Source organism: Canis lupus, chromosome 18 (assembly GCF_048164855.1).
Source record: "Canis lupus baileyi chromosome 18, mCanLup2.hap1, whole genome shotgun sequence".
Taxonomy (NCBI): Eukaryota; Metazoa; Chordata; class Mammalia; order Carnivora; family Canidae; genus Canis; species Canis lupus.
The window spans coordinates 18198355-18222410 of NC_132855.1; the positions used below are offsets into that span (position 1 = coordinate 18198355).

The 24056-nt window shown below is 38.3% G+C and overlaps 1 protein-coding gene across 6 annotated transcripts in view; it reads right to left on the reverse strand.

Moving 5' to 3' along the window:
- PLEKHA8 (pleckstrin homology domain containing A8) overlaps positions 1-24056 on the reverse strand; it is a 57296-nt gene that overhangs the window by 9159 nt on the left and 24081 nt on the right. For 5 of the 6 annotated variants that reach the window (XM_072783620.1, XM_072783618.1, XM_072783619.1 and 2 more), the window contains exons 4-13: positions 23536-23660; positions 20040-20198; positions 18989-19029; positions 17268-17422; positions 15308-15467; positions 14834-14919; positions 11213-11271; positions 10702-10832; positions 10012-10082; positions 636-697 (exon numbers count right to left, since the gene is read on the reverse strand). In XM_072783620.1, coding sequence (XP_072639721.1) covers positions 636-697; positions 10012-10082; positions 10702-10832; positions 11213-11271; positions 14834-14919; positions 15308-15467; positions 17268-17422; positions 18989-19029; positions 20040-20198; positions 23536-23660 — 1049 coding nt within the window. The remainder of the gene's footprint in view (positions 1-635; positions 698-10011; positions 10083-10701; positions 10833-11212; positions 11272-14833; positions 14920-15307; positions 15468-17267; positions 17423-18988; positions 19030-20039; positions 20199-23535; positions 23661-24056) is intronic. The other variant, XM_072783617.1, reaches the window with a different exon arrangement.

Sequence of the window (24056 nt, forward strand, 5' to 3'; positions counted from 1 at the left end):
TATTACTGTTCACATAAAGGGGCCATCTACTCCTGCAATTTTACAAAGCAGGCTAATTGCCTTGTGCAGGGGACTATGATTCCCAGGTATGTGTTCTTCTTAGGTCAACATGCTGGGAAGAAAGGAATGGCAGGGTAACAGGAGCCAAAACACCTGAAAACAAACACCTCCTACAATGAAGAAAATTGACTAAGAAGTGGTTTCTAAGAAGCCCTAGCCGCTGGCACACCAACTTAGTTAATATTCAAAGATGAAGTGTGACTAAGTGGAAGACAAGTCAATTAAAACCTGGGACTTAAGAGGACCAAATACATGGGCAGTAGAGGGAGCCATGAGTTTGAAGACACCGCTGGTCTCCCAGCACTGGGGCCACTGCACTGATGAGAAGACAACTACAATCTCCACATGGTCACTGGAGCTGGAGCTCGAGCTGGACAGGGAAAAGCACGCTAACAGTTTTTTCTAGTCTAGACATTTTCTATTGCCAACATTTCCACACAACAAAGATCTACAGACTTAAACAGGCAACACTGTATTCTTATTCTTGAGAACAAAGCAAACAGAAACACCATGCACACAAAAAAAAACATCTCGCTGTGACCATCAGAACATTAGGAGGCAGGAGGATTACTTACCGCAAAAACCCCTCGAACTACCCAGCCATGGTGCTGCCGTAATGTTTTACCATATGCGTTATCTTGAAAAGAAAAAAAAAAAAAAAACTCCATGAACCACAATTTCACTAGAATCAGATGTGCTATTTGTAGCACCTCCTTTCTAATGTACATGGTAGCATGATCCTACTGGTATTATGAGCTGATGAGAAAAGTCTAATTACAAGATTATGTGCCCCAAAAGTCTTGAGTAGGAAAAAAGCCTACAAAGATTTTTTTTAAACAAAAAACAGATAGCTCCACTTTTACCCTGTGTAAATATATCTGAACTTCAGTGGAAAAAGCCTACAAAGATTTTTTTTTTTTAACAAAAAAACAGATAGCTCCACTTTTACCCTGTGTAAATATATCTGAACTTCAGTTTATTAAAATGGTGAGAAATGTCCATATCAGGAAATAAAGATGGGGAGGGGGTGTAATTGGAAAAATCTAAACTAAATACAATTAAAAATACACTATAAGAATATAAAAATGTAGTTCTCTGAATGTTATGGGACTCTGAGCCAGTCCCTTAGCGGTCTTCTTGGTTTCCCTCTTTGTAACCTGATCTTTGAGTTTCCTTTCAATTCTAACATTCTATTCTGGTATATTAAATGTTTGTCCTAGATGTCCCCATTACCATGGATATACAGTATTAAACCAAGACACCTTTAAAACTACCATGGACAGAGTGGCTTGAAATTACTAAGCTAGTTATAAAGTTCTTGGTGAGACCTATTAATGAAAGTCACTCATATTCTAGACTTTAAAGATAAAAACCTATGATTTTTGTCCCAATATGTTTTAAAATGAGATTTTAAAACTGGCATATAATAATTTTAATTACAAAAAAAAAATCTCAAGAACAAAATGACTGCATTTTATGCAAGGGACGTGTTCCTTAAGGATTTGAATAATACATGCAAAATTCAAAACTGATTTTTCCAAAGGAATAAATGCATTCTCAGGAGGCACCGATCTACATTACCACAGTGCACTTGTATCAACACTCCATTTCATTTTGAAGCACCATCTCCAGTGTTTACAGAGTGCTCATTCCTAAATAATAGCTAGGGATCACAGGGGTCGTCTGACCTTCTTTATCATGCTTTATCACATCTAAATTTTATTCCAAACTCAATTATTTTCATGTGCTAGTTTCAGCACCAGTACAAGTGCCACCACCATTTAATCAATGTTTAAGTGACATTATAATAGGATATAAAAATATTTCAAATTATAACAAAAGCAGATGTTAACATAACAGAAAAGCAGACACTGAAAAATTACAATCACAAGTTTATGCAGTTCACTGCAATGTGGCTCACAGAATACTGCCAAAGGATGTCAGGTATCTGCATTTTCCGGGCAGGTGGCTGTAGCTTAAACACATTTTAACAATTTACTCAAGCCCTCTGGTTTGGAAATAATGTAATTCTTGTCAACTTTTCTTTTAAAAATTTGGATGAGGCTTTATTATACTTTTAGCATACGCTACTATCAAGTTTACATAATTCAACTTTGCATAAAATACAATTTATATTTTACATAAAAGACGGTACATTTGAAATGTAACAGATTCCTCTGGTTATCTAAAGTTTTAAGAACAGGTGGAAATGCCAGCACCCTGTTGGTAAGCTAAAGCAGAAACAATAAAGAAATAATAAGTTCAAGTATGGAGAAGACTCTTACAAACAGCCTAAAGGAGAACTCAAGATTAAATTTAATTTTTTTCTTAGGAGAGCAGTCTGAATAGATGTAGGGTGTGCTCATAGATACAAGCCTTTGATGTAAGCCACACTTCAAATCTATCTGATTCTCCAAGGGGACAGATGGTATCAGGGACACTGCAGACGGTGTATAAGGCCTTAGCAAAGAAAGGGTTGCTGGCCCTCTATGTGTATAGTGCAGATGGGCAGAAAACAGTAGGCATACTCTCTGAGGTAAATCAGGAAGACAAACCACATTCCACCCATCCTTTCCAAGAATTCATTTGGGCTGGCAAGATAGTGTACAGGCCCCTGGGTGTCCACTCCTGAAGTGAGTCACAGAAGTAAAACAGTGGGAATACTTTATTTCTTGTGATCTTAGTCCAGGCAAAGAATTAAATGCCATTATAAATAAACAGATGGGATTCAGTGACATTAAAATCTGCTGGCGGACATCCACAATGCAATGAGGGGCTGCCACACACCCCATACTGTGCAAGGCAGGGGAGATCCTTGAGTGATTAAAAATCAGTCAGTCCACTGCCCTCAGCAAGTTTCTGGGCTTATGAGAGCCAGCCATTTAACAAAGTGGTATTATATAAACTGACAACTGCTATAGTAAAGACGTGTATACAGAGCTTTCTGTAAGAATAAAAAGGAAGACAGAGAAATGAACCCAGCCTGTGGGCATGTGGACTAAGAATTCTCCAAAGAAGTCTCACAGGCTGGTAGGGCAGAGAGAAGGGTGGTGGCTGGGGCTGCAGACAACCACCAAGGAGCTGTGAGAGATGGGGGCATGCTATGCAATGGGGAGTAGTTTATCAGGGCTGAAGATCACTGGGGCTAGGGCCAAATGGTGAGGACCTTTATGTGCCATGCCAAGGATTCTGAACTTCCCACCGAAGGCACAGTGGCACTTCTAAAAAATCTTAACACTTATCTGCTTTTTCCTAATTTCACAAGTAATGCATGCTCATTGTTGAAAATAAGGAAAATACAAAAAGGAGGAAACTAAAGAAACATATAATCATGCCTCCCAGATATAACCACAGTGGGCATCCTGCGGTTATATTCTCTTAGTCTTTTTTTCCTATACAAACTGCATTATGATCTTCTGACAGCCATGATCATTCCAATTGGGAACTGTGGTAAGTAAGAGGGTGAGATTTACATTTCCTAACAGTTCGCAGCAAATGCAGCTGTCCTGGTCCCTCAGTCTTCAGCTCCCAAGGGGTCCTAGCTGGATGAACTCCAATGTTACTCCAAACCTCAGGGACTCTATACCTTTCTTACAATCCGCTATTTAAGTCAATCCTTCAAAGCCCAGAAACCCTTCTCCATGCCACCCTTTTTAGGATAGCGGGGGGGGGGGGGGGGGGGAGGGGGTGGCGGGGCAGCGGAGGGGGGAAAGGGTGCTGTTTAGTCCCAATAATGGGGCAGTCTGGTCTAAGGAAGGGGGAGTGTCTGTATAGCAGAATGATGTGCCCTCCCACCTGGCCCTTCGAGAGGCGACAGCCATCCCTTGCTACACCCACACCTTGCCAGGGAAGAGCTTTGCCACAGTGCAAAATGTGGGCCAGCTAGTCTAATAGGACAAGGAGCAATCAACTGGAGAATTTGCGCTGGGTCCTGACTCAGGTCCAGAAAGACCGCTATTATAACTTAAACCAACAAATGAGAGAAAATTCGATATATATATATATCCCACAAAAAAACACAACTTGCCAAAAGTCCTTAGCTGACTTCTAGGGCTACAAATATCCCTGCCACATGAGGCTGCATTAAAATAAAATGAAGTCTAAGCGTGACCTATTTTAGTTACCTAGAGAAGATTAGATAATGAAATACATTAATCTTCACTGTAATATCCATTCATTATCATAATGCGTGTTCTATAATCTGCAAGTATTTTTGGCCTCTGAAAGACATAAATGATCCCCTTCTCCCAGAACTTTGAGATGTGTCAGTTCCTCAGAGGCTGAATCAAAATTTCTGAGTAGGAAGCCTTAACAATCACCTTGCCCAATTCTTTTCCTTTTACAAAAGAAGAAACAAAAGACCCAGAGAGATGGTCACTTGGCCAAGGTCACAAAGTTAAAAACAATGAGAACTTGGGGTAGTCTTGTCACTTTAAGCCATTCTAAAAATCTAATGTTTACTCTTTGTGAAATAAAATAACAAAAATGTGATTTCTTTACTGATAACTCAGAAATGTGCTGAGGTATGTATGTATGTATGTATGTATTAAAAGATTTCATTTTTAAATAATCCCTAAACCCAATGTGGGGTTCGAACCTACAACCTCAAGATCAAGAGTCATACACTCCACTCACTGAAGCAGCCAGGTGCTCCAGAAATTTGCTGAGGTATTTAGAGATTGATTATGCCTAAACCTGTTACAGCATGTGAGAGAAAACAACTTTTCCATCACATCACTGTTGGTAGATAACTATTCTGTCCAGGAACTGAATATATGACAGTGTTTCTCTATTGTCAATCTGTAATTGGTAAGAATTCGTCAAGTTACTTTGTGCTGTAGAGAAGACAAAGGAGAAATGCAAATCTAAATTTTAGCAGAGCTTGGGAAGTAGATAAGCAAAGCCGGGAAAGGTGGAATCAATCATTCCCTGAGTTTAGGAGATGACACTCATCTCAGCTCTGCAATGAACTATGCTAGGCAGTCCTTGGCAACAATTAGGAACCAGGAGAGGTTTGAAAGTGAATAGATCTGAAAAAGAATACTGAGTGAAAAAGAGTGTATATAGTGTGACACCAAGTATAGGAGTTTAAAACGTGAAGTACTAGATACTATTTATAAACACATAAATATCTAGTAAAAGTATAAAAACATGTGTTATATAACAATAAATAGCAAATTCAGGATGAAGATCTTCTCTGGAGAATGGAAGGAATAATGGGGTCAAGGGATGGTACATGGGTAGAGCATCAAACTGTTTTATGTATTTGTCAAGTGGTAGAGATTTGCTAAATGTCTGAAATATAATAATAAAAAAACCTGAGCTATTAGAAAAGTACTGAATTCTGTAATAGTGACTAAGTTTCAGGCAAAGTGAATTGTATGAAGAAAAGGCAAATCAATAACCAATGGACAGCAGTGAAACAAGTACCAAGATATATCCTTTGTTAACTTTAGGCATTATCAAGACAAAAACATGTATTATAAGCCAAGTCTGCGGTTCAAGAAAGGCACATGCTCTGAGTAGTTTGGGAGAGGGCCTGACTTGATTCCTTTTCCACGGTATTTTAAGAAAAACTAGTCAAGTTATAATTTGATTGTAAATAGCAGATGAATTCTGACTTTAGCTCTCTCACACAGTTCTCTTTGTCTGGGAAAGCCGTTTACATTAAATACATAACTAAGCATCTTATTACAAATTTTCCCATTGTATGCTAGAGATCTTGGTTGGGTCAGTGTTTACCTGACATTTATGGAATCATCCTGAGGTGAGGGGTGTAGTAATATGCTGTCCCACTGAGGGGACAGTGCAGAGCGTGTTAACACTCAGTACAATGGTGCCTGAAATGCCTGAGCAACTATTCTGCCTTTTACTTACAGGGAGGTTTCCCAAAAGCTCTTTTTGATGTGGCATCTGCGAATGGAGGGGCTCAGCTATAGGGTGGACCATTCAACATATCTGCCTTGTGGACCTATCTCTTCCTTTAGAATGAACTCTAGAGAATGCCATAGGACATTTAAGGGTTCAGAGCAGCTCTTGACATGAGACTACCCAAAATAGTCCATTCTAATCATGATAGGAAATGCAAGCGATGGTTCAAATGCAAAAGGGGGCAGTATAAAGCCTAAGGCCTCTTTCAGATGCTAGGAACTCATTCTAGGTCAAAGAACTTCAGCAATACAATGACTATACATACATTCTCCTAAGAGATGTCAGGTTTCCATTGTGTCATTTAGAATTTTTTATATATATCACCTTCCATTTTCAAGGCCATTAAGGTTATACAAGTTTTATGAACGTTTACCTCAAAATCCTTCTTAAGCAGTGTTTTCAAATTTGGGAGTGTCAGTCAAGGTTTATCCTTAATTCATCCCTACTATCTTGCTATTCCTAAGTTAGGAAAAATTTTCTGTCACTGGAGAACTAGCTAATTATCATGAAAAGGAGGCAAAATTAACTGATGCTGTGGCACTAACCTCAGCACTTTTATTCCAGTTTATTCATCAATCACTCAGAAGCAATCAAATTCTCAAATAATCAAAATGTAGCCTAGTGACAGGTTAGCTTCGATGTCCTAGTTCTAGATGAGTGGATCTCAAACTTTTAACATGGATTAGAATCACCTAAAGGACTTACTAATATGGATTGTCATGTCCCATCCCTGGGGAGTTTTTATCAGCAGGTGCTAGGTGGGGCCTGGCAGCCTGCCTTCATTCATTCATTCATTCATTCATTCACCTTTCTTTCTTTTAGATTTTGTTTCTTTAAGAGAGAGACAGAGATAGTAAGAGAGAATAAGAATGGGGAGGAGAGGGAGAAACCGACTCCCTACAGAGGAGGGAGCCTGACGTGGGGCTCCATCCCAGGACCCTGAGATAATTATCTGAGCCAAAGGTGGATGCTTCACCAACTGAGCCACCCAGGTGCCCAAGCAGCCTTCATTTCTAATAAGTGTTCAGATGATAAAGACGTTCTCTTTGGACCACTTTGAGAACCACTGATCTAGATTTGAGACCCTACGGAAGGTACTTATCCTCTAGACCTCAGTTTACTCATTGTCAAAAAGGACTATTTGGAAGATTAAATATTTCTCAAGAACCTAATCTCATTCCTACACCAGGTGCTCTAAAAAAATAACTCATATTCAACTTTAGAACCTAAAATATGAAAGCTAATTTGCCTATATAAATACAGGCATAAACCCTCTCTTTTACCTACATTTCTAAACTCCTTCATTTTAGATAAGGTATCAGTTCTACTTATAAAGGCCATGATTGAAAAATGAGATGAGAAGCTGTTGACTCAGAAGAAATCTGCATGGAGGAGCCTATGGATTCTAAGTAGTTAATGTGTAAACACTTCTTATGAAGCTACATTTGTTTCCACAAAGCTTGTCCTGTCTGCATCTGGAGGGAGGGTGGGTGACTAGAGGGACTTCTCTTTACACTGAACAACAGCAGGAAACTAGGGACCCCATAAGCAAAACTATGATTTAAATCATGAAAACTTCTGAAATAATCCTGAACACCAGGATGAAAATCCTCAAGTCTACAGCCCTCTTTTCCCTCTGATTGAAAATAGTGCTGAAGGGCAAGAGAGGGAAGGAAAAGCTGAGATTGTGCTTATTTTGGTTTTGAAGCATCATTTCCCCTTCTGGTCTCCTCTCTCTTCAGAAGGGTCCAGACTCCAAATCAAGTAAAAAGATGGCGCGGGGGGGGAGAGGTAAAAAAAGGGCAGAATTAGGATATTTTCAGCTGCCTCCCCACCTCAGGGGCCAAGCTTTTCTTTTTACTTGTATGACCAGTAAGCAGCTGGGTTCTCTTCTGCCTCTGCTCCGGTGGAGGGGTGAGTGAGGTCAGTATTCACCTGCTCCCTCACACAGACAGCCGTACCAAAACAGCATCATGTGAAGGGTGGAACCTACCAGGCACACTGCTGAATCCCAGAGCTTCTGTATTTCCTGCAGTAGAGGAGTCTTCCTCTCAGGGTGAAATTTCTACACTAAGTAGTTAGTCTGGAGAGAAATTTCTGGCTTGGCACCAGAGCTTTGTAAACTTCTCATTTCTGATTTGGAGCAAACAAACCTCATTTTCTGACAGGTTATCAACTTCTTGTGTCATGATGATGAAAATATAAAAAAGAGAAGCTAGCCTCTATCAAGTGTTTATTATATAGCACTCTACTACTCTACTAATCTTTTTTACATGCATGAACCTATTTAATATTTACAACATTTTTAGGGAAGTGGTATCATCATTCCCATTTTATAGAAGAGGAAACCAGGAAACAGAAAGGTCAAGTAAATTGCCTAAGGACACAATGCTATCAAGTGGTGGATTCCAGAGAGTCCAAGATCTTAATCATTCCTTAAGTCATAAAGCTCCATCGATACACTGATGAGGAGGCATCAATAGTTATAGTAAATATACTTCAGGACATGTGTACTGAAATCGGGACACATGGGGAACATACAATGGCCTGTCCTAGAAATTCAGGGATATATAAGAAGCTCCCAAAATACAGGTAGTCTAGGGATAATGGAGAAGAACTTTTGTGAGAAAAATGAGGGCTTTTGAGGCAATGGGCCCAAAGTGATTCTGCTTTAGATCTTTCATGGCCTTAGCATATATTTTAATCCCTCAGAATTTTGGTTACCCAGCCTGTAAAAATGGACTGACGTGAGGATTAAGTTGTCTAAATTCTTCATAAAGTGTCACAAAAAATCTCCAGTTTTATTGTTTCATGGCACATCAGCAAGCTTCTAGATAGGAAGGCCTGAGAAAGTCACATGGGGGCAGAACCCCTCAAGACTCACGGCCAAGGGGGAAGATTAACATAAGGAAGAGCTCACTCCTGACACCAACAAAATGCTACAGTGAATACTGGCTCACCTTCTACAACAGAGGCATCTAATTCATTCACTTCATTATTTAAAATTATGGCTACTGGACGCCTGGGTGGCTCAGTGGTTGAGCGTCTGCCCTTGGCTCAGGGCGTGATCCTGGAGTCCTGGATCGAGTCCTGCATCAGGCTCCCTGCATGGAGCCTGCTTCTCCATCTCTGCCTTTCTCTCTGTGTCTCTCATGAATAAATAAATAAAATCTTTAAAAATAAATAAATAAAATAAAATTATGGCTACTTAGAGCTTGACCATGTGCTTCTCTATATCACAATAATGTAAGGTTTCAAAATAATATGTAATTTCAACACCCACTTTCCAACCCTCCTGCCTCAAGGCCCATGCTGGGAAAATTTCTTTTAGGCAAAGAATGAGATTTCAGCCACTCTGTCAGGAGCACTCGGAGGATGCTCCCAAGTCTCTAATGTTTTCCAAAACTGATCTGATAGGTCCATCTATCTACTATCCACTCTGTATTTACTAAGCACCTTATAAGGTTCCAGCTCCTGCATTAATTATAAGATGCTGGAGATACAGGATGACCTTTGACCAAGGCCTTCATCCCGGTCTCAGCTCTACCACTACAAACACAAGGCATTTGAGGAGTACAAGATGATGACAATGATGACCCACCCTTTATATCACTCCAGAGCAAATTTCCAGTGTTCCCCGAAACCCTCCCTGTTATGATCTTTAAAACTAGCTTCTCTTGGGATATTGATTTTAGAGAACTGTACTATATCTGAAGATTAACTTAGGAAGAACTCACTTCTTAAAAATATTAGGCTTTCATATTAAGAGATGGCTCTCCATTAATTTAGCTCTTCTTTAAGATATACTAATTTTTAATAAGTTAGCTCTATATTAGTAGGTCACTGTTTCATGGGTTCTTTTTTAAACAGAGGATATAAGAAACAATAATAATGAAATAGAAAAGAAATAAAATCAACTCCAGAAAAGTAAAAATTTTCCCCTATACCCTGCCTCCTCCTCTAGGGGTCTCCATTCCACATCCTATTCAATGGACTGATCAAAATGTAAAGGACACTTACTCAAGGCTGTCTGGATATCCTTTTCACCATTTTTCACTTCTGTCAAAAATCCCTTCAAAAATTTGAGACCTCTAAAACAAAAAAGAGGAATAAATATTATTTTCAAAGTTCACTTCTATTGAACAGGTATAAAAAAATGGCAGACATCAGTGTCTTCAATAATTTCTTGGATATAGGAGCAAACAGGTCAAATCACATGGCAGTCCTTTCTGACTTTCATCCCTGTCATTTCCTTTTAGTTTGCTCTAGACCCTCATCTGATCTACCTAAACAGTGGTTTCCAAAATGTGGTCCCAGGACCAGTGGGAACTTGTTGGAAGTGCTTATTCTGGGCCCCACTCCAGACTTACTGAGTCAGAAAGTCTGAGTTTGGAGTGGAGCAATCCGTGTTCTTCAGAAAGCTCTTCAGGTGATTTGGATGCTACTCAAGTTTGTGATCCTCTGACTTAAAGAGAACCAGTCAACTCTATCATCCTTTAAGATTCCTATCTTAGATACACTGTTAATATTAACAATGTTCATCAGAAGGGAAGAAAAAAAAAGAGCTGGTGTTCTATTCATCAGGCCTTCTAAGAAAAGGCTATTGGGTTAGATCCTCCACTCAGAAGTAATCTTTGCGTAATACTTTTTTTGCTGGTAGCATTTCAACTGAGCTGGATTTCAACTGCTGCCCCATCCCAGCGGCCTCACCTCTTCAGCCACAAGAGGGCTTCTGTAGCTGAGTTCCTAACCTGGGCTACATCAGCCTCCACTTCGTGCAGCACTATCTTCTGGAGGGTAGTGAACTCTTCCTTGTTGGTTATATACTTCTGATTTACTTTCTGCAGGAAAAGCAGGGAAAACAATCTAAGTTAAAAATGCTAAAGCTATCAAGCAAATCAGTATAGTACTGAGACTGAAAAGCTTGTCAAGCAAGCCTCTAAGAAATCAAAATAATTAAGCCTCTTTACCTTCTTCTTTATGTTTTCAAGGTAATATATTTTTGTTTGAGAATCCTTATGAGGCTTAAGCTAGAATTAAATAGTCTCAAGGCTTTAAAATACTGTTTTTAAAGTTTTTATTTTTATGTCTCAGAACCTTTCCCACAGCAGTCTATACTTTTCATCTTGAGTATAAAACTTAATAATCATGTGTTTCTGAATGAGTTTCATGCACTACTCCCTCCAAATATGTTTCCATAGAGACATGCTAGTATATTCACCTTAATATTTCCAACAAGATCCATTTTAACAGGAGCAAACACCGTAGGGCCAAGTTTGTCTAGAAGAAAAAATTGAAACATCTTTGAAAAAGCAATTTTTAAGTGGAAAATATTTTTATAGTAAAAAAAATTTAGTATGTTTTTCTTCCCCAAACTTTTTTTTTTTGCTTTTAAATCATTTTCCAAACAGAAGTTCCAAAGGCTTCTAAAGATATTGTCATCACAAAATACATACCAGATTTCAAAGACTCAGTAAAAAAAAAAGAATCCCATTAATGATTTCTTTCTACTGATTACATGTTGAAATATTATTTTGGATATACCAGGTTATATATTATTGAAATTAGTTTAAAAATAGTTTTCTAGGGATCCCTGGGTGGCTCTGTGGTTTAGCGCCTGCCTTCGGCCCAGGGTGTGATCCTGGAGTCCCCGGATAGTCCCACATCAGGCTCCCTGTATAGAGCCTGCTTCTCCCCCTGCCTGTGTCTCTCTTTAATAAATAAATAAATAATCTTAAAAAAAAAAGTTTTCTCTTGTTTTTACTATTTAATGTGTACAGGAAAAAAAATACAATTTCAATAAGTGTTGAAAATGTATTTTATAAAATTAACTTGCTCATGATTATAAAAAACTACTCAAACACAAACGTCAGTTGTATCTGTACGCTATGAACAAACAACTGGAAAATGAAGTATTTTTTACAATAGCATTAAAAATCATAAAATTCCAAAATTTATCCCTAATAAAAAATGTGTAAGACCTCTACACTAAAAACTATACAAAACATTGTGAAAACAAAAAAGACCTAAGTAAATGGAGGGACACAGCATGCTCTCAGATTAGAAGACTCAAAATTGTTTAGGATGTAACCATTTTCCTAATTAGTTTACCAATTCAAGATAATCTTAATCAAAATCCCAATAGGGTTTTTTTTTAATTTTTTTAAATTTTTATTTATTTATGATAGTCACAGAGAGAGAGAGAGAGAGAGAGAGAGACAGAGACACAGGCAGAGGGAGAAGCAGGCTCCATGCACCGGGAGCCCGACGTGGGATTCGATCCTGGGTCTCCAGGATCGCACCCTGGGCCAAAGGCAGGCGCCAAACCACTGCGCCACCCAGGTATCCCCCAATAGGTTTTTAAATAGAAATTGAAAAGCTAAAATTTATAAGAACACGCAAAGGACCTAGAATGTCAAAATCTTGAAAAAGTACAACAAAATTCAAAGACTTATATTATCTGATTTCAAGCTTTAATATAAAGGCACAGTAATTAAGACAATATAAGTATTGGCATAAAAAAAAAAATAAAAAAACCAGACCACTAGGACAGAAGACAGAGTCTAAAAACAGACCCACACCTAAAAGGTCCACTGATTTTCAACAAAGCCACTAAAATAATATAGAAGGGAAAATAAAGTTTTACAATGGAATGCTTACAACTCAGAACATAGAACATTAATCAACTATTTAAAATGGATTAAAGATTTGAAAAGACTTCACAATGAAGGAGATAGCAATGGCCAATAATTATATTAAAAATGCCACCATCATTAGACACAGGGGAAGTGTAGAGGCCAAGGGCACCCCAAGGTGGGCCACTTGAACATGAAGATTATTTTGAGTTAAAAGCAATCAAACCCAGCAGACTGGGTGGGGGTTCTTTACCTTTCCCTGGACTGCTTAAATTTACATTGGAAAGGAAAGCCTGTCCCAGGAAGAAAGCAATTAACAGATTCTTCTTTACATAAGAAACTTATGTGCATAACAGGGCAACCTCGGTTTTCCAACCATTTCCTCTCATCTTCCTACTAATGATTTCCCCCACTACATATCCTCCTTCCCAGGCCCCTACCCCTTCCCTTAGGTCAGAATGTCATAAGCGCCTCATGTTGCCTATCTTTGGAATTTCCGGTCTGTGTGGATGCTCCATATGTACAGAATTAAATTTGATTTTCTATTATTTTGTTTCATGTTTTGATTCTTGGTCCAGCCAGAAGGACCTTGAGAACAGTAAATTACTTCCTCCTCAACACGAGTTAAAGCCACAATGATATCACTAAACACTCACAGAAATAGCCAGATAAAAACCTCAATACCACCAAGTGTTAGTTAAGATGTGAAGCAACCAGAATACTCCTACATTGCTGTTGAACGTGTATAATCGTGCAATCACTTTTATAAAGTTAAATAGATGAACCCAATAAATTGGCAATTCTACTCCTAGATATTTACTCAAGATATGAAAAAATTTGCCCACAGACATAAAAATATTCGGAGCTATTTCATTTATAATAGTCCCAAATAAGAAACTACCCAAATGCCATCCATCAATTGAAGAATGAATAAACAAATTGTGGTATATTCACTTAATAGAATACTATTCGGCAATAAAAAGGAATGAACTACTGATACATGTAACAATTAAGGATGAAAACATTATACTGAGAGAAAAAAACAGATGCAAGAGTAGATAATATATTTTTTTAAATATTTAATTTATTTATTCATGAGAGACACAGAGAGAGAAGCAGAGACACAGGCAGAGGGAGAAGCAGGCTCCATGTGGAGAGCCCGATGTGGGACTTGATCCCAAGACCCCAGGACTACACCCTGAGCTGAAGGCAGACACTCAATCACTGAGCCACCCAGGCATCCCAATAATATGATTCTCTTATATAACATTTTAAAAAAGGCAAAACTAACCTATGGTGACAGAAATCAGTAAAATAGTTGCCTTGGGCTGGATGATAGTTGTAGCTGACTGGCACATTCTAGGGTGATGAAAACATTTTACATCTTGACAGGGATATGGATTACATAGGGGTAGGTGTGTTTCTTAAAGTTCACTGAATCATAATAATTAAGTTCTACGTAAGCTGTAACTCAATATCAAAAAGAGATATGTAAAAATTTTTTACATGAATTAAAAAAGATTCATAGCGGGCAGCCCTGGTGGCTCAGCGGTTTAGTGCCACCTCCAGCCCCGGGTGTGATCCTGGAGACCCGGGATTGAGTCCCAAGTCCGACTCCCTGCATGGAGCCTGCTTCTCCCTCTGCCTGTGTCTCTCTCTGCCTCTCTCTCTGTGTCTCTCATGAGTAAATAAAGATCATTAAAAAAAAAAAAAAAAAGATGCATAGCCAAATGGGTCAAAAAACAAATTTCAACACATTAGTGTTGCCTGGTTCTACACACTCTCTATAAAAAATTTGTAATTTGAACTTGAATTTATACGTGTAATTTTTAAATCTTTGAAAAAATGTTTTAACTGATAAATTTTTTTTTCTTTCTTTTATCAGTTTTTTTCATTACATCAATAGATTTGAAGGTCTCTTCTTCAACTACTTTTACTCTTGCTGTTTAAGTATGATTTCTCAAAAACAAAATTCCCTTTTTTCCTTACACTACTCTGCGGTCAATATTTAATCATAGGAATAAAAAAGGAAATCTGCAATAATGCTCAAGGTCATACAGTTTTTAACTGCGTGTAGCTGGTGATATGGAGAGGTAGCTAAGAAGGGTAATTTCACTGTACATATAATTTAGGATATTTCTACTGCAAAATAACAGCAGTGAGACAGATTCTAGAGACTAATGAATTTAAGACAAATTTAATCTTACCTAATACTGGAACCACAGCATAACATGATGCCAAGAATGCTTCTGTGGGAATGCCACTGTCTTCCAGAAGTTCAATGTCACTAAAGCTAAACAATTTGGTGATACGGAAGGAGAAAGAATGAAAATGCATTAACACTCTATGCAGTTCAGAGGTAGTCATGAAAACAGCTGCCCTTCTGCAGAGCAAGTAATTTGGCCTGATTTCAGTGATTGTTCTTCTATTACAATATGGTCCAATAAAATCATTTTCCAAAGATAATCTATCAAAGCAAGATAAAATTTGTTCAGGGTATAGTCTCACAATCTAATTTCCCAATGCTTCAAACAAAGTAAATAGTAAAGCAGAGAGTTGGTATACCATATCCTCTGTTGTTAGAATATGCCATCACCTGAAAGGAACACCACACCACGACTGATTTTCCAGAAGGGAAGCTGGTATCCAACTGTCACTGATTTTAGAAAAGCATAGGATACCTGGTATTCATGGTACTAAAGAAAGTTGGGATGATTTCTTGGCCTTCTTCCCAGTGGGATTCTGGAGAGCTACTTGAGGAGTCTGATGCAGGCTGTGCTAAGCTGCTGTCATGATTTCCCAGGTTGTCCTCTCCTTCTTCCTTCATGATCTCACCTTGGACTGCAAACACAACATACTTATTACTAACCTATTATTTATTTATTATAAAAATATATATTCATTGCTGAGTATTTCTAACACACAGAAAACTATACAGAAATAAAAATCAGTGAAATACTATATATATACATACAAACACAATTTGGTTTAAATATATGTAGGTTTGTATTCCACTTGTTTTTTTCGTTTATCACGAGTATTTCCATTATCATTCAATACTCTTTAAAATATGATTTTAATGACCATTGATGTTGCATCAAGCTCACATAGAGGACACTGTGTTTCTCAAATTTTAGTGTTATAAATACAGTCGATTCTCATTATTAGTGTATTTGCCTTCTCAGGAAAGTTTATTTGTAATCCTAAAACCAATGCTTGTGGTACTTTTGCAGTCACTTCTAGACATGTGTAGAGTGGTGAAAAATTTGAGTCACACATACATATTCCAGTGGAGGTCAAACAAGGTGACAATCTGCCTTCTTGCTTCAGTTCTTATACTATACACAAGTGTGTTTATGTAGCATCATGCTTTGTGCATTTTGTTATTGATTTTGCTGTTTATAGGTGCCTCCAAGTGTAGTGCTGTCTACTGTTCCTAAGTCTAAGAAGGCTATGATGTGCCTTATGGAGAAAGTATATGTGTTAGGTAAATTTCATTCAGGCATGAGTTATAGTACTGTTGGCTGTTGGCCATGAGTTCACTGTTAACGAATCAACAATACATATTAAATAAGGGGTCTTTGAACAGAAACACTCATAAAACAAAGCTATATACTGATCAATCAACCAAAATGTGAACAGAGGTTTGTAGGAACCTAACTTTGTATTTCCTCTAGAAGCAATGGTTTGCTAATTCAATGTCTGCAGTGACTTTATAGAACACAATTACCATGAATAATGAGAATCAACTGTAATGTCATAAAGAATATTCCTGTCCACAGATATTTGTCCTTAAACTTGACTATTCCCTGGAGATAAACTCCTAGAAATAAGTAAAATTATTGGACCAAATAACAGTACTGTTTCCATAGAGATTCTCCTATCTTTATTATTTACTCAAGCGATAAGACTTTAGTGATTCAGTGGATTTAGAGCTTTGAAAATGCATCTTCTTTTCCCCCAACTCATCTGGAAAAAACAGGTCTCTTACTTCAGGGGAGATGAGCAAGAAACTTATTTGAAATTTTATTTTCAAAATAATTATTAAACACTTATAACACAAAAGCTTTCATAGGATTGTCTTGGACTGATCTGAAGCTGGTTTTAGTGGTTAGAGCCAATGGAATTAGCAAATTTGAAAGGGAAGCATTTTCAACAACAAGCTATTACCTGAAATGTGGAACTCTGGCTTGATGGACATGGAGAAGGCTGGGTGAAAAACCTGATGGTGGTTGGTGAATTCTGGTATTGTTGGGCCCCACCAAAAACCACGAGGAGTGCAACCTCAACTGCCATAACTTTACACTCTGTTAAGTCTGACATCATAGTTTAAGTTCAAAGGATCTTGACTTAGAGTAGAAGAGCAGTGTCTATAAAGCAGCACAGATGGCTGCTGCTCACCGCATCCCACAAATAACACAGATAAGAACAACAAGCGGGAAAAATCCTCTTCATTCCACCTTTTCAACACTGGGTTGGATGAGATGACACAATATAGTCAAGTGACCTATGTTACCAGGCTAATGTCTGCCTTAGGACCTACTAGTATTCTGTCTTGAGGCCAATCCCTATTAAGTGTCATATCATGCATAAACAAACTTCCAAGATCAATGGTTTGCTTCAGACTTTAGTTGTTTTTACCTGTTATATTATCATCTGTATTTTCTTCACTTGATATGCTGCAATCTATCTCTGGTTTCAAATATAAGGAGCTCTTATTTTTCATTAGGATTTCTTCACCATCATTTATTTCCATATGCAAAGATCCATTTTCACAACTGTTTAACTCCATTTGCCTGAAAATATTTTGTAAGGAAAAGCCAAAACATCCAATTATTTGGTCTTAAATAAATGGTCTGGGTAGCTCTTATTCTGAGAAAGGGGGGAAGGGTTCAGTGATTAAAAACCAGTACTGCTGAATCAGCCAAACCTCTCAGCCTTCTGCCTCCTAGACAAGTATCTGATGATGAGACAGGCTTGTCTGAAATCAAAGAGCCATTCCTGGTTTTTCAAAGACCCTCAGGTGACTCAAGCTTCCTGCTCCCCACCAGCAGGTCTCTGGTTTTCAATCAGCTATGTAAATGTAAATGTAAATGTAAATGTAAATGTAAATGTAAATGTAAATGTAAACATTTAACACTTTTCTCACTTTCCTCAGCTTCTCCCTGGGAAGTTTTTTCTCTCTCCAGTTCTAAAATCATTGGCCACTCTTACATGTTTGCCTAGCAGTTAACTGTCTAGAAGCTACATGCTGTGGTGAGGGGAGAATATTCCCCGCAAAATAGGACTGACAGAAAAAACCTAGGAGGATATAGGATACATCCTGAGAATCTGCTGCCCTTTGGGATAACAGAAAAGGCTACTTAACATGCAAGCAGAACAGCTAATTCTGTGACAAGTTCAATCACAACATCTTATTATAAGTGATTAAATCCAAATAAATTAGAACAAAAATATTTTCTTCTAATAAACAAAAAAGGGTCCAAACTATATGGTGACTCCAGGAAAAGCATTTATTTTCTAAAGAAGTGTCATATTTCAACTTAGCAACTAAAAATGTAGGTGTTTAGGAGCATCTGGCTACCTCAATTGGTGGAACATAGGACTCTTGATTTCAGAGTTGTAAGTTCGAGTCCCATGGCTATACTTAAAAATGTGTTTAGTAAGGAAATGTCATGAGAAAAAAGTCTACAATTTTTTCTAGTAGAAATATTTAGAACAAGATAAAAATGTTAACGAAATTGGAACAATCTTTGTGCTAAAGCAAACAACAGTATACAAAGAGATGAAATGTTAAATAATAATTTGAAAGTACAAATATATGGAGTACATCAAAATACGGGAATGCTTATGTAAAATAATAACTGAATAAAGACCCCAAATAATAGGAATACAACTATGTACATGTGTACTTTTTTCTAAAATTGAAGGAGCAATTAGAGGAAGAAAACAGTTTAGATTTTGGTATTAAATTTGTTTGTTTTCAACCTGGAAGGCTACTTAAGATTTTTATTTTTAAATAAAACAAAACAGTACTGTCTTTTCTGGATAAAAGCACATTTAAGTCAATGCCTCTCCATAAGAGAGGAGGTTCCAACCCTCAGCACACTAGACAGATGAAAAGTCACTAAATGTGGTGGGCAGATCCATCCATACCTGAGGGAAAATGCAAACATCTGCCTGGGTAGTCTGTGCTAAATGAAAGGTCTGCATTGCTTCAAGCTCACCCCAAAGAGGAAAATCAGTTACTGTTTCTTTCTGGTATCATCTCGAATCATGATAAAAATATTCCTATTTTTTAAAAAATTGATAATAAAAAATTATTTATCTTTATAAAGAAGAAAAACCAAGAGTTACTGTACCTTTCCAATGAATTATGAATCGGTATAATAGGATGTTTCATCTTTAAAAGAAGCAAAAAAATGAAAGCTTCATGTTAAACTTCACAGAGCATATTTAGAATTTCATCACATATAAAAGTGGTAAATATTACTGTAACATAACTGCCCCAACAGGAACAATTTTAGACCCTCCCAAAAGAAGGGAGTCAATGATCTCAACCAGTCCTTTGTGTTTTTTCAGATAAGTGTACCTGCATTTCTAAGGAAAAGGAAGACTGGTTTTTTGAAGAATCTAATTATCACAACCAAACCCTTGGTGGTTGGCTTTCTCATTAGTTATGCTCAGTAAAGATTATAATGCAGCATTGTTTCAAACACTAAAAGTATAAACAGCATGTATGAAGATTCCTACACTTAAGGTAATTTTAATATAGAGTAATGCTATAATAGGGGTGTGCATAGAGGAGGAGCTCCTATAGCCCAACTTAGGGATTCAGGGAAGGACAGATTAAATATTGAAGGATGGGGAAGTGCTAATCAGGAGAAGATAAGTGAGAACAGCATTCTTGGCACTGGGAAATGGTGCAGAGATGTCAGGGGAGCTATAGGCAGTTAGTATGTTCAGCCAGCTAAGGACAGAGAAAGAAACTGTGGGTGTGGGAATGGATTAAGAAGTTCTGACTTTAACCTTTGGCAATGAGGGAGGCACTGAGGGGTTTAGGTAAAGTGGTCCAGTTTATACTTCATGAATAAAATACCATTTGCTGTCTGGAAGGGTTAGGCTGAAAGTAACCAGTTAGAAGGCAACCACAAATCTTGGCAAGACTCGCTGGACAAGGAAGCAGAAAAGAGGCTAGCTATATCAGAGACAGGTTTAGGTGGTAAAACTGCTAAAAGTAAATGGATACAGAGGACCGAGGGCAGAAATATGTAAGTGGACATAAAGGGAAGGCCACTAAAAAATGTCTCTCTAGTCATGAAAGGGGGATGGATAATATGGCTCACTACATCACTTCTTAACTCTGTAGCTTTTCATTATGTCCTGCTGCCCCCAACGTGAACTGGCTTTTACCTTGCTGGACTTGAGCATGGCCAGCTGTGGTGAGCCGGGGGGAGTACGATAGAGTAGTTCAGAGGTGAAGGCTGCGTTTGCGATCTGCATGCATTCTTCCAAAGTCTTCAGAAAAGTATTGCAGGTTGATTTCAGCAGAGTTCCCACATCAATTCCTTCCTACAAAACAAGAGTAGATGACTTCTTTACCTTGCCAAAGAAAAGGCTCAATAGTGGAATGTCCTTAGAGGTTTTTATCCACAATGTAGTAATAATGTACCCACCTATTTTGCTGGACAAATATGTACATCATTTACAAAAGAAAGAGTCCACTTTATCTATTAACCCTATACAAGCCTCAATCTGACCTTTCACACTCTCCCCACACTGTTCCAGCTGGAGACAACTTCTTTCAGTTGAACAGTATTATATGCTAGCACTGTGCCAGGTGCTGGGCACAGAGCCCTCAGGGAGTTTCCAGTCCATGAGGGGTGGCAGGCCATGAAATAGGAAATCACATGGACTGAAGACCAGTGGAATCAATGGAAAAATGTCTCCTATTGCCTGAGTAAAAATGAGGTTCTAGAATAGAAGCGTTAGAAACCATAAATCATTCTTTGTTTGCTTTTAGGATAGGGTTTTTGACTTTTGGTACAGATGAGTTTGAGAGTTCTTAGCAACTGGAATCCTTTTGAATATCTGATCACTTTAACCCCTAGTTATTTTACTTGTTCAGGATGTTTTTCCTCTGAATACTGATATTAATAAGTTGTTCAGGAAACTGAGGCCATACCCTGACTAGAGAGTACAATAAACACATCTTAATTGTATAAAAGAAGCCAGACTGTGCCCAAGGTGGAGTCGCTCATGCTAATCCTCACACCAAAACCAAAAACTTCAATTTCTATGCCTCATTGTCCCAGAAAAGGCAGGCCTAGGTCAACAAATTGGCACAAGTTACCTGATCCAGCTCCATGACTTCTCTTCACTCCACATGAAGAGAGCAACCCTGTTTTAATCAATCAATAAATGCCCAGCAGAATTTCCTTGTTCCTGCTCACTTTGGTCTATAAAAATCTCTAGCCTTTTAAGGCTTTTCAGAGCTCCTTTCTATCTGCCAGATGAGATGTTGCCTGATAAATGAGTTGCTGAATAAAGCCAGTAAGATTTTTAAAATGTACTCAGTTGAATTTTTCTCTTAATTTAAGAGTGGCCTCTCTATTTTCATCAATTTTGTATTTCTAACAAGCTAGCAGGTGATGTTACTGGTTGTGGACTACTATGATTCTGACAACAATTATATGTGGGTTTTCCCCACACCACCAAGCAATTCTCTGACACCAGCTGGGTGATCTAAATTCAACTAAATTCTGACCCTATCTACCTCAAATTGGTGTCAAATCTCACAGGGCAGCTTCCTATCCCTCACTTCAGACACCAATGGCAAGTCCAGGTTGTCATTTGTGCTTCTGACTGATCTGCTACAGATTGGAGGTTCTAACCCCCTCCTTTTGATTTATTTGCTAGAGCTGCTCAAAGATCTCAGAGAAACATTTTACTAGTTACTAGACTGCCAGTTTATTCTAAAAGGACACAACCCAGAAACAGATGTATAGGGCAAGGCATCTGGGAACCACTCAGGACTTCCATGCTCTCTGACCACACCACTTTTCCTGAATCTCCATTTGTTCTCAGGAGCTCTCCAAACCCTGTTCTTACATTGCACAGACATGACTGACAAAATCATCTGCTGCTGGGATTAAACTCAATCTTCAGCCTCCTTCCCTTCCCAGGAGATGAGGGTGGGTGGATGCTGGGTGGCTCTAATCATATGGTTGGGTCCTGGGTCAACCAGCCTCCCATCCTTAGGCACCTTCTTAAAGTCACCTCATTAACATAACAAGAGACAACTTTATCATTCTCATCACAGGAAGTTCCAAGGGTTTCAGGAGCTCTGCTAAACATATTTCTTATGGAGACCAAACATATATTTCTTATTATAAATCACAATAGCACAGCCACAGTTTCATTAGCAAATTCTCAAGGCACTCTAAACATCTTGGATAAAAAAATTGCTGTGTTCACATTTTTCCTTTGCATTAGACCAGGGCTTCTGTACCTTGGCACGACTAACATGGGGGGCTAATTTTTGGAGTGGGAGAAGTAGGTGGGAGAGCTCTCCTGCCCACTGCAGGACAAGAAGTAGCATTCTAACCTCCATACAGTAGATGTCAGTAGCACTCCTCCAACTGTGACAAACAAATATGTCTCCAAACACTGCCAAACATCTCCTGAGGGGCAAAACCAGAGGCTCTGGGCTGAGAATCACTGCTCTGAACCCTAAAAATCCCAAGAATAGGGCTGAAATGTTTTTTTGGTATCCCTCTCCTCCCTGCTCCCAGGCAACTGCTGAATGAATAAGACAGCCAAAAAGGTAGTGAATGAAAGCGAGTTAAATCACCCTTATTAGAAAAACTGAAAGTACATATACCACTAATAGTATAATGTTCTTCTACCAAAACCATTAACTAGGATCTGTAGATTCTTCATTTACTAGCCATTGTTAATCAGATTATAGCTATTCTAATAGACCAGAGGCTCTCTCTGGGTAGTGTGAGCCATTTAATACATAACACCAGATAGACCTTTTATTATATGTTTTAGGACGAGTGAATGACTACTTTATTAATTAACATTAAAAATTGCAATCCTTACTGATAATGGGCAGAAAAAAAGGCTTGTCTCCATCTTTGAAAGAACTAGCCTATACTAAAGCACAATTACTATGTCACCAATAAAATTCTGTCATAGAGGTGCCTGGCTGACTTGGTCCATAGAGCGTGTAACTCTTGATCTTGGGGTGGTGAGTTCAAACCCTATGTTGGATGTAGAGCTTAGTTAAAAAAAAAAAAAAAAAAAAATTAGGGACGCCTGAGTGGCTTAGTGGTTGGGCGTCTGCCTTCAGATTAGGGTGTGATCCTGGAGTCTCAGCATCAAGTCCCACATCAGACTCCCTGCATGGAGCCTGCTTCTCCCTCTGCCTGTGTCTCTGCCTCTCTCTCTGTTTGTCTCTCATGAATAAATAAATAAAATCTTTAAAATAAATAAATAAATAATAAAATCTTACTACAGTCTCATCAAAGATGACAGATACACATTATTGATAGACATGATGCTGGCATGTTAGTAGCCACACCTCTAGAAGTAGCTGTGCTAGACAGGTAAGGCTGTATTTACAAAGTGATGCAAACTGGGAAGAAACAAATTTTAGTACATCAGCACCAATGTTAAAGGTTCCAAATGTTATCAACTAATTAATCCTGAATTCATTCCATGAAGGAAAACTATATGCTTCCATATGCTGACATGCACACACTTTTTCTCTTCATTGAATTTTGTTAACTTTCTCCTCCAAAAAATAGTAAATGCTAAAATAGTCAGGGACTGTGTGAGAGTAAGCATTACCTGTAAGCAACACCTGGTGCTACTTCTCCTGTGGCTAAGACAAATATTTTACCTCAGAATTGGACACACCAGTTGTGGTTACTTCTTTTGTTTTATCTACTTGCTGAACAAGGAGGTCACAGTAGAGTCTTAGTTCCGACATTTTGGTTTTCAAGTTTTCAGTGTTTTCAGCAAACTCTAAATAACAAAATGAGGATAACGTAATTACAGGATGAAGGAACTATTCACTGGTTAGCATACCATAGAGTGCAATATATAACCTACATCTAAAGTCAGATGTTTATGGTATGAGTTATAGATAAGATACACATGAAGATATGTGGGCAAGAAAAACAAAAAGAGATTTCTAGTCTTTTTAATCTATGTTATTTCTTGGCCAACATACTGAATGATAGCCAGTGTAGGAAGAAGGATACAGCATACTTTTCAACTCCTCATGTCAAAACTGAGAGCAGAGGGACACCCGGGAGGCTCAGCAGTTGAGCATCTGTCTTGAGCTCAGGGTGTGACCCTAGTCCAGGGTTCGAGTCCCGCATCAGGCTCCCTATGGGGAGCCTGCTTCTCCCTCTGCCT